Source organism: Dama dama, chromosome 2, assembly GCF_033118175.1.
Source record: "Dama dama isolate Ldn47 chromosome 2, ASM3311817v1, whole genome shotgun sequence".
Lineage (NCBI taxonomy): Eukaryota > Metazoa > Chordata > Mammalia > Artiodactyla > Cervidae > Dama > Dama dama.
Window position 1 is genome coordinate 20,509,892 of NC_083682.1, and position 18,061 is coordinate 20,527,952.

General features: G+C 49.8%; 1 protein-coding gene across 1 annotated transcript in view; it reads left to right on the top strand.

Annotated features, from left to right (window-relative positions):
- The first annotated feature begins 1,038 nt into the window (after positions 1 to 1,038).
- The window catches only part of KIRREL3 (kirre like nephrin family adhesion molecule 3), a 595,138-nt gene continuing 578,115 nt past the window's right edge, over positions 1,039 to 18,061 (top strand). Inside the window, exon 1 of the mRNA XM_061166806.1 lies at positions 1,039 to 1,371. Coding sequence (XP_061022789.1) covers positions 1,317 to 1,371 — 55 coding nt within the window. The 5' untranslated portion in view covers positions 1,039 to 1,316. The remainder of the gene's footprint in view (positions 1,372 to 18,061) is intronic.

Consider the following 18,061-nt stretch of genomic DNA (forward strand, 5'->3'; position numbering starts at 1 on the left):
GGCATGGACTGTGCCTGTAATTTTATTTCCCCCAATGCCCTGCTTATACCAGGCATAGCTAAATGTCTATCAAGTAAATAGACCTAGATAAATTTGCTTTGATATCCAGGAGAAAATAGAGTTTGATTGGAATGTGAGTTTGGTGACAGGTAAAAAAAAAAAGACCTGAAGGTTCTTAGGAGGCATTGCCTATGACCTTGGCCTCTCCTTCGCAGTAGGATTCACAGCACCTCTTGGAAAAAAGACATTCTCAGAGGGATGGAGCACTTCTTACAGAAGAGCTTCCAAATGTAAAACCAGGCAGCTCCCCATCCTTGGTAGGAAATGCACAAACCAGGATAATAATAATCAAGGGGCAGGTGTCACCCATACACCTGTTTTCCCTCTAGTTCCTTCATTTTGTTTTCTAGCATTATTGCAAAGAAAAACCGAGGTGTAAACATCCCCATTTTATTATTGAGCCCCCCTCCTAGGAAAGTCTCAAAAATGCAAACCATGCTTATCTCTTCCCCAACTCGGAGACTCCCGCTGCACACACTGGCCAAGTCCTTCCTGGAGAAAGGTGGACATCCCCGCGCCCCCCCCCCCCCGCGTCCCCCCCCCCCCCACCCCCGCCTCCTCCCGTGCAAAATCAAGGCAGGCAAATTGTTATACTGTGGCTAGGTACATCCAGCCATTCTTAACTTCACTCCTTTAAACAACATTATGTCCTGTGGACAAAAAGTCACAGCTCCGATCCCTGTTCAAAATGCCTTTTGGTCAGTGATGGTGACAAAAGCTGAATTTCCCCGCATGTAGGGGGAGAAACAGAAGGCAAGAAAGAAAGGAACCTCCCCCTCCACCACCAGCACACCCTCCTTTTTGCATAGATCGCCTTCCTCCGAGTGTTTCCTCTTTAATTATGCCCCGTTTCCCCTCCCTCTCCCCCCTCCCCAGCTTCAGTGAAAGGAGCCCTTCTGTCACTCGTCACTCGCTCCCCGGCTCGCTCGCGCGCTGGCTGTGGGAGGAGCCGCCGGAGGAAGCTGGGTGCCTCGGATGCCGAGCGCCAGAGGATGGAGCTGCTCCGAGAGGGGACGTCGCTGACGAGCCCGGCTTCCCGAGGCAGCTAGAAAACAGGCAACTTGCCTCGTCTGGGCTGCGGATCCCGCGAGGCGTGGAGCCCCGGGCCACCCGGAGGGACCGACGGACAGACAGACAGATGGTCGGCGCGAACCCGGGAGGACCGCGGCGGAGGCTGAGCACCGCGAGCCGCCCAGCAGGAGAAACTCACCGCAAACCCAAGTTGCCCCGCCGGCTTCGCCTCGGCGCGCGGAGGAATGAGACCTTTCCAGCTCGACCTGCTCTTCGTCTGCTTTTTCCTCTTCAGCCAAGGTAGGACCCGTGCGCCGCCCGGAGTTGCAAAGAAAGTCGGCGGGGTTGTCAGGGCTGCGGGCAGGAATGTGGGCAGGCTTCGGGAACTCGAACTGATGGATGCGTCTCCCGGTGCCCGGCCGAGAGGTACTGGCATCGCCTCTTTGCCTTTGAAAATGCAACAAAATGGTACTGTTATTTTCCTTCGGAAGGCAGGGCTGCGGGAGGGGAGGGAGGGTGACTTTCTCCCCTCACTTGTCAACATCCAGCTCAAACTCTCCAATGCAAATGAGTTCTTTATGCTCCCTGTATGTTAATTAGGCGGCATCTCTGTGGCCGTGCGGTGCGGTTCTGAACTTCTGGGCGCCTCCTCTCCTCCAGACGCAGGTTGGAAAAGGAGAGGGTCGGGAAGGAGAGCTCTGGTGAGGTGGCTATTTCAGCTCGAGGAAGGTCTGGCTTGCACGGGTGTATTCGGAAGGGAAGGCGTGCGGAGGGGGCTGCGATGACCGAATGGAGCGTGGGGGTGATGTGCAGCGTTTGGGGAAAGCTTCTAAAGAGTTTCATTGCGTGTCATCCGCTTCCCTGAATTAGAGTGCATTCTGAGTCCTACACAGCGTTAGATTTCAGTGCAGAAAATGAAATCCCCCCCCTGCCCCTGGTGCAGACGCTTCCTCTCTGCAGCCTAGTAGTGGCAGAGAAGTCGGTGGACTTTCTCAAAAGAACTTGGCCCCCTTGGGCTCCCTGCCCCTGAGAGCCGCCCTGGGGCCAGTAGCCGTGGAGGGAGGGGAGGATTGTTCCGGAAAAGGATGGCGAGAGTGCCCTTACAGCCGGCGGCATCCGGAGTCACCTGTGGAATTGAGTTTGAGGGACTAGTCAGCCGGTTCCTTTCCCCTCTCCTGGAATGCCGGGTGCTGTCTCTGCCGTCTGAGGTGGCGTTTGTGCCAGCCAGCACAGCTCTGGGAGGAACAGGACTCTCTCAGAAAAATCCACAACAGAGCACATCCATCTGTTGATTAAATGAAGGGTAAAAGTTTTCCAGAAAGCACAGCACCGCTATGGGTGGCTGGCTTTGCAAGCAAACAGCACGTCTCCATCCCTCTCGCTGAAAGGGAGAAGCCAGATGAAAGCTGAAACCCACCCCTCCTTCCCCGGCTCCTCTACTGGTGCTTGTGGTCACTGCAGATTTCCCCCTTGTCAAACTTTGCTTCTGACCCTCCTGAATTAACCTGCGGGCTCTTCCCCGATCTGGGTGTGCATGTGCCCCTGCTTGTATATAATCCTGATGTACACATACACACACACACACACACACACACACACACACACACACACACACTCACTCACTCGTGTATTCATGTGGTTGTGTTGCCTCTCGCCAGGGCTCTGTAAAGCAGCAGGAAGATAAATTGCCTTCCCCAGAGTTTTCGGGCTGAATGAATAAGGACTATCTTAGAACACTGGTATAGAAACAATTTGGGTTCTATTACCACTTGGGGAGGTGACCCTCCTTCTTGAATGTGTTTGTGCTCACTTATGGATACCTACACCAACACACATGCTCACTCTCCTTCTCCTTTGCCTCTTATCATTCACTCACTCAGGAAGTTGCACGTAGAATCCCCAAACAGACGATCTAACTGTCCCTCCCACACCCAGGTTCCCCGGACCAGTGCACGTTTTACTGTGTCCACTGATGGTGCTGGAAGGGTGAGCTGAGACTCTCCTCTAGGTTGACACAAGAAGCCTGTAGATGTCTAAGTGCCTCTCTGACTGTTGGAATCATCGCAGCGTCCATCTTCTACTTTGTTTATTTCTTTCTGGGTATGGTGCTATTTTTTGAGCTGCCTCATATAAATCTTTAAATATATGGAAGTTAAATGCCCTGTTTCTTCTGCTCTTAGCCCTGAGGGCAGTGGGAAGGAACCACAACATCAGGCAGTTCAGAGTTCCTTGCTATTCCTGACTGTTCTGAGCTTGGCCAGCTTTGCCCACCTTCCCAGATGGTAGATGCATAGTCCACAGAACTCCAGAACAGGGAGTTCTGGAGAACTCCTGCACTCCAGAACAGTTCTAAAGAAAGACAAGGAGACCTAAGTAGACCTGGCCAATGAGAACCCTCTACATCACTGAACACTGTATGGTAGGGTCCTTAAGTCGACAGTGTCTGACTACAGAAATGAAGGGTCAAGTGGGACAATGTTTAATGGACTTCACTGGGATAGAAGATCTTTTGACTTGATCAGCGGCATTGATGTGAATGTGGATGTTGTTTGTAGGGTTGTGAATTCCCCAGAGAGTTCTATTTGACCCTCTACCCGTGTATGCTTAGGGCATATTCTATGCCAACCTCTGCCTGGTGCCATATATTTATCAAGTTATCAGATAGAGCATATCCACTTTCAACTGATCACTAGAGGACTAGTCCCCCTCCCCAGGCTCTGGGTGATACCCTCTCTCATCCCCCTGGCTGCGGTTGCACCCCACCCAACACACACACCGAGCCACACCATCGGATGCCATTTCCTGCTTGCCTTCCTCCCGGGATGCTTTCCAAGGAAATGTGCTGAGACTCAGGGATGGCCCGCCACTCAGAGAAAACAAATGCCCAGGGCTCTTTTAAGGGCCTTCTGTGGCCCTCTAGTGACACATCCATCTGCTGTCCCACACCTCTCACAATGGGAACCTACACGTCATTCTGGAGTCACTGGAAACAGAACTCTCATGCGTCCCACACAGAGAGGGTGCTCCAAACATCGCTCAGAAGATTTTAAAAGCAAAACACTTAGGTCAACTCTTAGAGTCATTTCAATCCTCCTTTCTCTTTTAGTATGTCAAGTGTATTTATTCACTGTTACTTTTTTTCATACCCCCTCTTTAGAGATTGAAATTTAGGTATCATTTATGTTAGTGATATATTATAGCCCTAATCTTGTAAACTTTGGGATTTTTCATATAGACTGAGATTAAGTATGTGTTGATCACTCTTGAGGTGGCTGTAGAAAGGCCAAATGGCATGCCTCCATTCCCGCCCAGCCAGTGTCCCCAGGCCCAGCACCCCACAAGGCAGTGGAGAGGTGTCAGCGAGTGCCGTTTGAGGGGCTGCCGTGCTGGGGCTGCCTCTTCCTCCGCTGGCAAGTCGGCGTGCTCCGTACAGAGAGGGATAATGTCACAGCACAATTTGCCTCCCGCAGAGAAGAAGCATGTTCTGCCCCTGGGTGAAAAGGAATTGATTCTCTTGTCATCCTTACGCTTAGACCTCACTCTGTCTTCCGCTTTATCATTTTGGTTTGCCCACCCTGATTTCCTTCTGTGCCTTCCTTCATCTTCAAGACCTGGCCCATCCAGCCTGCACATCCATGTTGTAAATGTCTTTGGAGAGACGATGTCCCAGCAGGACTGGGGACACCCTGCTTCCTGTCGGATCTCGGGTTCTGAGACCGTTCAGGGAACATGTGGTGGTACAGACCCAGCCCCTCCTACCTTGGCGGCTCCTGGGAAACATGCCCTCTTGCCTGCTCTGTGACACTTGGCTCTAGCATCGTCCTGTCCTGCTTGGTGACTTGCTGGGTCTGAAAGTTCTAATTCTCGGGAGTCCACTCTCTGGTTGGCTTTGCGTGTGCACCGTGCTGCTCTGGATGTGTTGGGGCAAAAGTGAAAACTTGCACTTGCCCATCAGTGGCATGTCTGAGCTGAGGATTAATCCAGGGTGCCATCTCCCTGTTGGGAAGAATCTCAATCACTTGCTGTCCTGACTGGCTGGCAGAAATCACCAAGAAAGGCTGTCAGATGGCCATCAGAGGGGCAGAGGTTCTTGGTGACGTGAATCTCCAGGGAAATAGAAGAGTGACACGCAGAGAGAGGGTAAAATAGGGTGGGAGAGGAGAGGGGCCCAGGCTGAAGGGGGCATGAGAACACCGGAGCAAGGACCAGAGGCTTCAACTGGCAGGAAACTCCCTGGGTAAGGAGGCTTAGAAAACAGCATGAGCGTGTCTGAGGCAGCCAGGAGTATGGAGGAGATGCTGGGGGCACAGGCTGAGAAGGCGTTAGAAAAGGAAACTGGGAGTGAGCAGCAACTTTGGAAGCATTTATCATTACCCAGAAACATCATAGAACAAAGGATGGGGCAAGGAATAAATGTGAGGCTTCCCCCACTGGCACCCCGAGTGGTCTGATGGCTTGTCTAGAGGGGTAGAGTCAATGCACAGATGCCAAGGGTGTGGGACCACTTCTTCTTTCAGAGACATCCTGGGTGATGGGGACTGGGGCGTGTCTGTTGGGTCTGGGGGTGGTCACAGTGTCTGCTGCCTAGCGGGGAGTTCTCAGCTGCCAGCCAGACCTATAGAGGAGGGAGGAGAAATGCCCCAGGGGGAGAGGGGCATGGGCTGGGATCAGGGCCTTCACACTGCACTTAGGGTCCCACGGGAGCCTCCCTCTGGGGTTCGGAAGACAGATCTTGCTTGGAACAGGGCAGCAGTGAGCCAGGCTTGCCACCAAGGAGCCTTCTGCCTGGTGTGCATGTGTTGGTAGGAGCCAGGGCCAGCAGGGGACCGGGTGGAGCAGGGCAGTATGCCTGAAGATGCAATTTTTCTTTTTTGTTCAGCCCAGTGGGGGTGACTTAGGCGGCATTATGTTTGCAGCCCCAAAAAAGCACATGAATAATCCCTAGTGAATTCAAGAGATTTCAATAGCAAAATAATAACAATACTAATGATTCCTTTGATTTGCAGAGTACTTTTCTTCCAAGGAGATAAAAAGATAAACTGTTTTGGAAACATGACCGAGGAAAGAAAATTGCCTGTGATGGAGGATTGGGGAGGAGGGTCAGGAGCATTCCTTTTAGGGACTCCGGGTAATTGGTGGGGGAAGGGGTTTACATGGACTTAAGCATCATTTCTCAGCTGTAGTCCTTATCCATCTAAGATGCTGAGATGTCTTTTGGGTGAAAAATCAGTGCAGGCCTTTTAAATCAAGGTCAGTCTAGAAATAATGGCACCCTGAATTCCACTGCTGCCCCCCCACCAGAAATAGGCCTGTTCTAATTGGAGGGGATCAGCAAGACCAGGAACTTGCTGAAATGCACACTGGGACTCTCACCACTGCGCCAATCTTGACCATATTGGTGGTTCTCCAAGCAGAGTATTTGGGGCCTCAGCAGTCCCTCAAAGTCAGTGGGCTCCCCAGCGTCCATGGAGCTGCTGCCCTGGGGACGTCTGCACCGGCGAGTTTCATATCACATCACTGCCATCCACAAGGGAGCAAGGAGCTAAGCCTGCCAGCATCCTGTGCCGGGCCATGATGACTTCGCCTGGCATTCCAAATGGAGTGGGATTTTGCTTCCAGTTAGGGGAGCAATGCCGCGTCTATTGCACTGAGATGGCATACAGCTCTGTACATCATTGTGTGTTATCTCCTTTTCCCCAGGGGAAGCCTGTTCAGTGAGCCCGTCAAATCAGAATATAGATGCCTTATGGATCACCGGAATACTTTGTCACATGTGGGCAAAGAACGCCAGGCCCCACTTTCTGCTCAGCTTGAGGAGTAAACAGAACCCACCCAGTTGCCGTAGACTGGGGATCTCCACCATCATATTTAACATTAGCTTTTTACTTCTAACCCACTGAAAGAGCTAAGGATCAAATTTGATGCTTTTTTTCCCCCATTTTCTTCCTCTGTCAATGGTAAAAGCGCGTATTCTGGCTGTATCCTTTTAGAAGTCAGTAAATGTCAATATTAGTTAAGTGTTTCCTTTATATCACTGCAATTTAGCATAAGCTGCTTGGAAACAAATGTGTTCCGTAAGCATACAGTGTTTCCGTGAGTACACAGTCAATACCACTATGAGGATTAAATAAATGTCAGCTTTCCCTGGGCACACTGGTAACGAGTTAAAGTCACGGAAATAGTGGCCAGCACGAGTGACTGTTGCTCCTTACAGAGTTCTGGTGTTGCAGCCTGGCTGGGACGTGGCGTCTGGGAGACGGACATTCGTCCATCTCTTGACTGGATATTAAGGCAAGGAAGGAGCCAAATGTAGACACCTCCTGACATTCCACAGGGAGATTTTTCCTAGAAGTCCAGAAGCCTTACCATGCCCACTTCAAGCCTACTCCCATCCGGGAACTCCCTGTCCACACACACACACACACATACATAACATGCACACAACACTTACTGCTAAAATGTAGTGATGTCCAGGACTTAACAACACATCAGCCATTTTCCTGAAATGGGAGATGAGCTTTCCCTCTAATCTTCCACCTGGTGTTACTGTCCTCATGGGCAAAGTGAAGGAGATTCGCCTGAGGTTGTTTTTTTGATCACTGAAATGAACGCTGCCATGCCATGCATTTGTCAGTATTGAAAGGAGGTGTGCCCATCAGGCCGGATTATCTCGGTGGTCTGCTTACTTGGCCTGTGTTCACTGGACAGATGTTGCAAGTTCACATTCTTTCTAACGAATGTCTAGAAGACGAGAATTTGAAATCTGGCGCTGACAGTTGCAGCGATGACTACCAAACATCATTTTCACCTTTCCACACTCTCCCCCGGGGGCTCCATGCGGTCTGGGTCTCAGAGGGCCTCGTTTCTTTCCCCTTGCTTTGTGATGAAGCACCTTTGTTTGACACCAAAGCTCTGTCCTGTCCACTCAGCCAGCCCTCGTTGGGGGCCTACTGTGTGGTGGGCAGTGCGCCAGGGGCTTTTGATGGGAAGATGACTAAGGGTGTGTTTCTGCCCCAGGGGAGCTCTCAGACTAGTCAGGGAGCAGACAGTTGGACTTGTCATTACAGTTCAACAGCTCAGAGCAGTCAGAATGTTCTGAGAACAGCGGGGTTGGCTGAAGGTGTTAACAAAGGCTTCGCAGAGGAGGTGAATTGATCGTAGAAGATGTCCAGGGTTCTCCCGATGCTGCAAAGAAAGAGGGTCCCAGGTGGTACCTCAGAGAGTGTGCACAAGCCAGAAGGTAGGACAGGCATGTCAGGGTTCAGAAGCAGTGGTTTACTTGGGGGCTGGGATGCCATGTGATGAGGAAGCTTGTGAATGGTCGTGAATATCGTGCCAAACGTTTTGAGGATGACTTGTCAGCATTAAGTCTATTCTTTAGAAAAATCATTAGTGGTTGTAATCCTCTCTATACTATGGGTTCAATGGACAAAAAAAAAAAGAGAGAGAGAAGGATCAATATGTTATCTTTCCTTGGTACTCCCTGTGTTTCACAAAGAGGCTTAAAAATGTAGAATTGAATGGAAATACACTCACTCATTTTCCTACATGGTAATGTGTAAAAGGATGGCCAAGTGAGCAAAAGAATAAGTGGGAAGTTATGACTTTCACTGTTGATCTAGATTCTAGAGGGAAGGCAGAGAAGGGTAGTAAGTAGATGCATACTTAAGGAATGGATAAAGAATTGTGGACAGGACCATGGAGAAGGCAGAAGCAGGGATGGTCAGCTACACACTGGACTGTTAGTCAGATGGACTGTGCCAGGAATGAGAGTTTCCAGTTTCCGGGGCCCTTCGCAGGCTAGGTTGAGGTGGAGGCAGCCTGAGGACAAATGGTAAATAAAAAAGGGGGACCAGGACAGGATAAGACAAGCGAGAGGTGCCTGGGGACAGTCTGCCAGGGATTTCTTTCCTGTTCTCAAGAGGCAGCTAAACTTCCCAGGATTTGCGGGCAGCAAGGTTACAAGCTAAATGATTGTACTCAGATGTTAGAAATGCTTACTGATCTCTAGCAGCAAGTAACCTTTCATTGAAGAGTAAAGAACATCATCAGGTCCACCCACGTGTTTTACACTCTGGTCTGTTCTCTTCAGGAAATGGCAGGGCTGGGGGAGGTGGTGTTGGCAGGACAAGCTCAGGGGTGAAGCCAAACCCTGCGTCGTTGCACAGGAAGGAGACAGTGACACCTCCAAGAGTGGTCACAGCTAACCCTGGTGTCTCCTGAAGGGCTCAGACTGGAAGTCGGGCCATCAGAAATGGAGGAGTCGGCATGGACAGCAGGTCCTACTGCATAGCACAGGGAGCTATATTCAATGCCCAGTGTCCCATAATGGAAAAGAATACTAAGAAGAATGCATATGTGTGTACAACTGAGTCACCTTGCTCTACAGCAGAAATTGACGCAACATTGTAATTCAACCATACTTCAGTAAAAATAATAATAAAGTGAGTCTCCTGCAGGCTAATAATAATAATGATGATGATGGAAGAGTTGGTTCCTATGAAGCAGATTAAAGAATAGACTAGATGACATCAAAATTCCAAGAGTTCCTAAATATTAGCGATTAACAGCAAGCCATTTAGACAATACATTTGTCTACCATCTTCTACCATCTAGGAGGTCTGTGATGTGTTACAGATCTCTTTGTCCAGCTCGTTTTCTTGTAGGTACTAGACAGGTTCTTTGGGTTGTGGTTGGTGGCAGCAGCAGTGGCCATAATTACAGTGGTCAGGATGACAATGTTGATAATTTAGCGTTTGCACATGACCTTCCACAAGCGGTACTTCATTCATCACCATGATGTCAGTGAGAGTCATCTACTGTCATCAACCTCGGAGAGGTTCAGATGCTTGACTGCACTGGCTCCCCATCCAACTGAGTGTGTGATCCAGAAGCCTTGGTGCATCTCAAGATGCTGGTGGATCTGCATCAGCAACACGGACGGATGCAGGAGAGGCTGCCAAGTGGGGGCCTGAGATGAGCCATGTTCTTAGAACCTGTGTGAGTCCTCAGGGCCTAGGCACAGAGGAGGGTGTTGGGGTGCCCTATGGAAATTGGGAAGTTGACCTTTGAACCGTGACCCCAAGTTGCAGCTCTCTCTCTTGTTTTAACTCCAGACTCTTCCTAAGTTGATCCCTTCCTTTGTCTGACCTTCAGCTTTACCTTGCGGATTCAAGGTTTCCAGGCCCCTCTTGCCAGGGGGAAATGACAGGTCGGCCTTTGGGGCTGAATAGCAACCAAGGAGATGCTACCTGGGAAATTCCTTTTGTGGCTGTTCTGACAAAAACAAAAGCAAAAACAAGGCAGGAGTTTTTCTTAGCCGGTTGATTAAAACCTCCATTTCTTTTATACCCTGTGTATCACATACTATCGGAGAAGGCAATGGCACCCCACTCCAGTACTCTTGCCTGGAAAATCCCATGGACAGAGGAGCCTGGTAGGCTGCAGTCCATGGGGTCGCAAAGAGTCGGACATGACTGAGCGACTTCACTTTCACTTTTCACTTTCACGCACTGGAGAAGGAAATGGCAACCCACTCCAGTGTTCTTGCCTGGAGAATCCCAGGGATGGGAGCCTGGTGGGCTGACATCTGTGGGGTCGCACAGAGTCGGACACGAATGACGTGACTTAGCAGCAGCAGCGTCACATACTGTTCAGCGCATAGGAGACGAATGAATATTGAAATACTGAAACATGGACTTCCCTTGTAGTCCAGCAGTTAAGACTCCATGCTTCCACTGCAGGGAAGTGCAGGTTCGATCCCTGGTCAGGGACGTTCTGCATGCCATGAGTGAGGCCAAAAAAATGAAATGTGAGGAAAAGTGAAAGAAAGAAAAAGCAGTCCCTCTAACACCCCCACTTCACCATGCGCCACAGCAGAAACTGAGACGCCCCCACGGAGGACAGAGGAAAGACCCTGAGAGTTTAAAATATGGTCTTGCCCTGCAGGAAGTTCTTCCTCTCCCAGCAAGGGCTTGAATGACCATCGGGTCACCAGGAACACTGCCAAGAGAAATACCCTCTGGCAGCCACCAACCCCTCCCAAGAAACAATCGGGCCTTCTGTTCTCTAATGCATGCCAGTCCCCATCTCTGTCAGTCACCTGCACATGTCACAGGTGTCACAGCTCCGGTGCAGTGTGACAGGCCACCTGTCACCTTTGGCAATGCTGGGAGCTATGACAGCTTCAGAGTGACATGGGGCCAGGCTGGCTCATCATGCAGGCGTGCAGGGGACAGGAACTTGAGTTATCTCCTGGGGACCTGTCCCAGTGCCACCCAGGGAGCGACCGCCTTCCTTCCCTGCCCCACTGCCCTGGTCACAGAAAGAGAACAACTGCCAGTTAACCTCCCAGTGGCTTTGTTCTCCATGTCTGAGGGCCCGCACTCTTCTGTGCCTCACTTAAGGATGCTGGAGTCTACCCCACGATCACAGGAAGTCTAATTTCTTTGGGGAGCTGGACTCTGAAGCCTTTGTTTTGCATAAGACACTGGGTTTGTGTGTCTGGCGGGGAGACGGCCTGTGTTTGTCTTGGGACCACATTGGTCAAGAGCTGGTGGAACATTAAATGGAACGTTTTGGGATCTTAAAAACCAGGTGAGCTCTGCAGTTCCCACATCTGCCTGATGGTGGCAGCAGCAGCGCTTGCAAAGCCCAAGAGTGAGCTGAGAGCAGGCGGCCCAGGGCGGTCCCTTAGTACTAGGAAGAGAAAGAGGCTCTTGGGCCAGGGTACCAGGGCCCCTCTCTGCTCCGAGCCACTGGGCTGGGGCAGCTGAGCATGGGCAGAGGGCATGGGAGGGAGGAGCAGGCTTTCCTGGGGGCAGAGGCTCCCCAAGGAGGCTCGCTTCCTTTCTTCTCTTTCTGATGGATGAGAGGGCAGAGTGCTAAGGGGGATGCATGCCTGTGTGGAATGGCAGGAGGTAGGTGGGCACAGTTAAATGTGATCAAGGGGCTTGGAAGAGCTACAGAGAGAGTGGGTGAGAGAGCTCTCAGCTAGCGAGGTCCGTCCTGGGGGTAATGGGTGGGCTAGTCCTCCCAGGCAGGCGGCTGGCATCCAGGAACCCCGCTTCTCCTCAGGGGATCCCACGGCCCTTCTCAAGTGTTTGCCCCTTTAATGATCCAGGAGCCAGTATTTCTGTTGCTGCTCCCCTCCGCTGCCGAAAAAGCCAAACAAACATGCTCGAATTAGTCCTCATTATCCCCGATCTCCTGGGCAGGCTCAAGAGGAGTCACTCTGTTTTCACCTCTGGACCGAAACAGGAACCATTAAAAAACTGCTGTGAGCCGTGGCTGCTTGTTTGAAAGTGTGTCTTGGCAGGGTAACCAAATCCTGACTCGGGCACTGTTAGCTGATGGCTTATCCTTTGTCTGAGGGAAGTGGAGGAGTCCTCTTGGCCCCAAGAACTCCTAGTCTCTTCCTTTATCTTCTAGGGGGAGGCAGCTGCCTTGTTCACCTTTTGAGAATTACAAGCAGGATGGACCAAAGCCTCAGGGTCAATCCACATGCATCATAAACTGAGATAGTGGGCTGCGGGATGAAGGAAGGACGAGGCATCTTTTGAGCATCCCTCTCCAGTCTCTTCTGTGTAGCCTGAGGGGCTGGTGGAACTGGCCATTTATGTTGCCTGAAATTGTCAGACTTTGTGTGGCTGACCATTAGGTTTCAGCTGCCGGTGGGATTAGATGAGGTTTGCTCAAGCCCGAGCAGCCTCCCACACCTGAGTCAACCACCACCATCCCTCGCTGCTTTCTCAGGAGCCAGGAGAGCTGCCATCTGCCCAGTCCTCACTGCCTGTCTTCCTGGGGGTGGGAGAGGTTGCAGTGGGGTTGGGAGAAGGTAGGATGCTCTGTCCATTCTGCTAACAGCTCCTCTGGCACATGGCGGTGAGCATCTCATGTCAGAGAAGAAAACCATTGGCGCAAGGTTTGCAAAACCTCATTTGAAACTGCAGATTGGATGCTAACACAGGTCAGAGAGGAAAAGTAGAGCTGTGTAATTTAAGAATTTGCTAAAAAAATAATAGAGGTACCTCTCTTCCCCACAAGAAAAGGTGTTGCAGCAAGGTGATATGTGTCTTTGGTCCCCTGCTTTGCTGCCCCTGATTTGGCCATTTGATCCCCTTTCTCCTTTTACAAACAGAGTCTTCCTTCTGGGCCCCTTCCATAGAGAGGGGGAATGGTGAGAACAGAAAAGAAGTAAAACTTCTCATGGTCTCCTTGTGTTTCTCTAATATTGATGCCCTAAGCTGGAACCAGCCATGGGAAGGCACTATTGGGGCCTGTGGCCAGGTCCTTTGCTGAGTTTGCCTGCATTCAGGTATTTAATCCTCTCAGCCACCTGATAAAAAGCCAGGACTGTCATACCCATTTGCAGCTGAGAACTACTAAGGCTTAGATTCCATAACTTGCCCATAGGTCGTATTGCCATGGACTGTAGCCCACCAGGCTCCTCTGTCCATGGAATTCTCCAGGCAAGAATACTGCAGTGGGTTGCCATATCCTCCAGGAGATCTTCCCAACCCAGTCATCAAGCCCAGGTCTCTTGCATTACAGATGGACATTTTACCATCTGAGCCACTAGGCAAGCCCAATAAGCCTAGGACCATTACTTCAGACACTTGGATGAAGACCCAAATCCTTTGCTGCCTATCCCTTGATGAGGAATTCTGGTCTCAGGGGTCCTTTGTAAAGCCACTGAAATCTCTGGCCTCACCTCTGGTTGTTCTCCTCCCTAACTTGTAGGACTTGGGAAAAAGCACTGATACAAATGAAAGAAGTCATTGCCCCTTATGCAAAAGCACAAGTAAGAATTTAAGAAGCTTTCCTCCACGGCTGGCACTGCTCTTTACCTCCACCCCTTGCCAGTTCAGCTTAACATTTTGAAAGCCAAGTTCTAATTTCTTAATAAGAATCTACCACCTAACTTTCCCTCTGTGGATTGATTTTTTTTTTAAGTGAAACCCCATTCTGCTTAGGGAGAAGTTAGCCTGGTAAGAGCTGTGCCCTATGAGAACAGAGCTACTCCACAGGAGAAGAAACTTGGGACATCAAAACCCTCCTTTGTGTCAAGTCTAGAAGAGTGAAAATGTCAGAAGACCACATGCTTCTGAAATGATTAATACTGGTCGTTAGAAAGAAATAGAAAGGACTCTCAGAAAGCGCAGGAGTCTGCATGCTGTTCAGCCTTCGACTCTCCTCGCTTTGGATCCAGCAGCAGCTACATCTTATCTTGTGTCAGAAGTTATTTCTGAAGATGGCTTGTATCTACCTAGGCCATGCTTGAAATCATAATATTGGTTTCAGATAGACACATATGATAAACTAGCAAAACATGAAAGTTCTTCGAAGTTTTCAAAGCTCCTTTAGATCGAATCAGAGGAATACAAAGGAAGAATGCCAGGCTGGTAGATCCCCGCGTTGAAGATGAAACCTTCCTTCTTATTCCACCAACTAAGTCCTTTAGTGGAACACACGGATCACTTCAGCAGTGTGCTGTCAGCCGTTGCCAGGGCTTCAAATCCACCTGGAAGCCCGTTTCTCTGGACGTGAGCTTGCCTTGGCTTTTTCTCTTCATCAAATCAGGGCAGGGGTATTTACAGATAGAAATCCATACTTTATAACTGAAAGCACCTGAATGCTGAGCTGATCAAAATCAAGAAGTATCATCCAGAGAAACAGATTCCTGTCCTCGCCTGTTCTCCTGTGAATAATAATGGAAAATCTGCACCCCCCCTCTCGTTATTAGCAGATATTTCTTTTCTAAAAAAATCCATACCACTGAGTCCTTGTCAAGGAAAATAAAAATATATACACTGCTGTATTTTTAAGTGCAAAGAGATCAACTGCAAGAAGGAGATTACACAGTCAATCCTAAAGGAAATCAACCCTGAATATTCCTTGGAAGGACTGATGCTGAAACTCCAGTACTTTGGCCACCTGATGGAAGGGGATGGCAGAGGATGAGATGGTTGGATGGCATCACCGACTCAATGAATGTGAATCTGAGCAAACCCCGGGAGATAGTGGAGGACAGGGGATCCTGGTGTGCTGCAGTCCATGGGGTCACAAATAGACACAACTTAGCAACTGAACAATGAAATTTGTAAGCAATTTTCATAGTCTTCTTACACTGTCAACATCTTAGTCTGAGTCTGATATTACATTGTCTACCTTAAATGTTTACACAGGCAGGACCGGGCTGTTTATATCTTCTTTAAGAGCTGTTGCAACCATATGGGCTTCCCAGGTGGCGCTAGTGGTAAAGAACTCCCCTGCCAAGGCAGGAGATGCAAGAGAAGTGGGTTCAATCCCCAGGTCCAGAAGATCCGCTGGAGGAGGGCATGGCAATCCACTCCAGTATTCTTGCCTGGAGAATCCCACGGGCAGAGGAGGCTGGGCTACAGTCCATAGGGTCACAAACATATGAACTGGAGATGTATTTTCAAATCCCAATATGAATAGCCTTTATAGCGAACAGTTTTACTGCTTTAGTTGAGTGACTTTTAGTGTATATGAATGTCTACTGGGCAGCAGCGTGGAGGTCACAACTTTCCCTCAGTAAATACAGAGATACATTAAAAGAACAGCTTCACAGATGCTTGTGCATAAAAGGAAAACAGGTTTCTGGTGGTGCATTTTCTGGCACTGGACTCCCCTGGATCCACTCTACCTCTCATGCCCAACCTTGCCTCATGTAAATCCTGATATACTAACTTATTCTGTACAAGGAGTCTTGTCCTTTTATACAGTTCATGAGACTCTCACGGCAAATATACTGAGATGGTGAAGTACAGGGAAGCCTGGTGTACTGCAGTCAATGGGGTCACAAGGAATCGGACATGACTGGGTGACTGAACAACCACACTAGCAAGGGGTCTTGAGAGCGGTTTTTAACCAGCAGAAGCAAGTTAAAAGGTGGAAGCTGTCTCTCAGAGTTTTTATTCAATGTATCATATTATCTTAGAATGACTTTGATGGTGAGAACAGACCCAGGAGTTTCCATGGGTCCTGAACTAAGAAGGACTTCCCTGGTGGCTCAGACAGTAAAGAATTCACCTGCCAATGCAGGAGACCTGGGTTCGATCCCAGGGGTCGAGAAGATCCCCTGGAGAAGGAAGTGGCAACCCACTCCACTATTCTTGCCTGGAGAATCCCAGGGACAGAAGAGCCCGACGGGCTACATTCCATGGGGTCACAAAAGAGTTGGGCACAACTTAGCGACTGAACAGCAAAAATAACCTGAGCTAGGAAACCAGACAAGCGCCAAGGCCAAGAACATGCAATTTAGAACACAGCAGCTTTACCCAGCCATCCCTGAGACGCGCTCTGAGAATCGTCCCTTTCCATGTGACCCTCAGCCCTGACCCCCTCAGGGAGGCCGGGAGAGCTGTGATGATCTGTGCTGACAGGACAGCTCATCCTCAGGACAGTCGTGTATTTTTTATTCCCACCTGCACTTCAGGGTGTGTATTTTAAGCCAAGGCTGTACACCAGAGTTGCTCATGACCATAAAAGATGGATTTTCTGTTTGGTCCAGATTTCGCATGTATATAATAATGCACCCCGAGAGTCCTTGTTATGTTGTTTTTTTTAAAAAAAAAAAAAAACTCTTCAAGGTCAATACAACCACAGACATCGATATTTGCTTCATTGTGAACTGGGATCTGCTAGTAGCTTACTGTCATTTTAGTTTTCAGTTCATAAAAAAGGATGTTCTCATCACTAGGCCTCTGGGCCTCTTTCTTCAGCCGGGATCACCGATAGGGCACCGAATGCAGGACATGATGATTATGACGATGGGAGGAGAGGGAGATGTGGGGCCAGTGCCTGATGTGAAGACACCCTCAGCCCCTCCAGGGGCTGCTGAGTGAGCACTGTGCGCGTTCCCAGATGTCTGAGTGACGACGTGATGGGAGAGTGGAAGGGGGAGAGAGACACAGGTGTGAGACCCTCAGGCTCAAAAGGAGAGACAGGTGGACAGACAGAAAGACTGAGCCAGCTGAGACACATGCGGGAGACAGACAGTCTTGTCTCCCAGAGATCAGAGGACTGTGGGGTTCAAAGAACAGTTTTAACTCTCCCGACCCAGGTGGGGACCATGAAGGCATGCACTTGAACAGAAGAAGGTTTTAAAATTTTGTTATGAAGTTCTTGAGTAGCTTAGCCATAAAGATGGGCAAATGTCCCAGATTGGGGTCACAGAGGCCTCTGTCTTTAAACGGTTGTCTGTTCCTTTGATGGCGTCCTGACACCTTCAGGATGAAAGATCTTCAGGACAGAGATCAGGCCTCCCTCCCCTCCCTGATCTCTCATGCAGCCTTCACTCCAGCCCAGCTGAGCTGGGGGCATCTCTGGGTGCCCTGTGGTCCCTCATACTTCTTGGCTTCCTCACCTATTTTCCTTCCCCCTTGGAAATGTTACTGACCAGGGTGATTGGCCTCCTTGATCAATAGAAATTGACCAGAGGCCAGGCAAGAAATTCAGACAAGACTTTATTGGGGTCCCTAACAGTTTCTCTTGCTCTCTCACTTGATCAGGGGAGCCAAGCTGGCTCCTTATATGGGGTGACGGTAGGGGTGTGTCCAGGGCTCAGGCTCGATGGGTGTCTCAAGTGGTCTGCCCGCCCCTTTGGGGTGGTGTGTGTAGGAAGCGTTTGCAGTACCCTGCTTTTGTTCCCAGTTCTTCAAAAGTGGCGGTTGGGCTTTTTGGTTTCCTTGTATCTTGTTGTCTATAATTTGCCCAACTGCCTGCATGCGTGAAGTTATTTTTAGTCCCTTATAGTTTCTTTGTATTTTGTTACTGGAGGATACCTTTGTCCAGGTGCAAGCACTTCAGCAAAATGTCCCAGGTCCCAGGTCCCAGCCTACCTCACTAGGACCTCCCCTCTCCCCCATGTTGATCCAGCTAACTTCCACCCCCAGGGTCAGCTCACCTTGCCTTCTGGAGGGCTTCCCTGACCTCCCTCTTCACACGGAAATAGAACTGCCCTTCC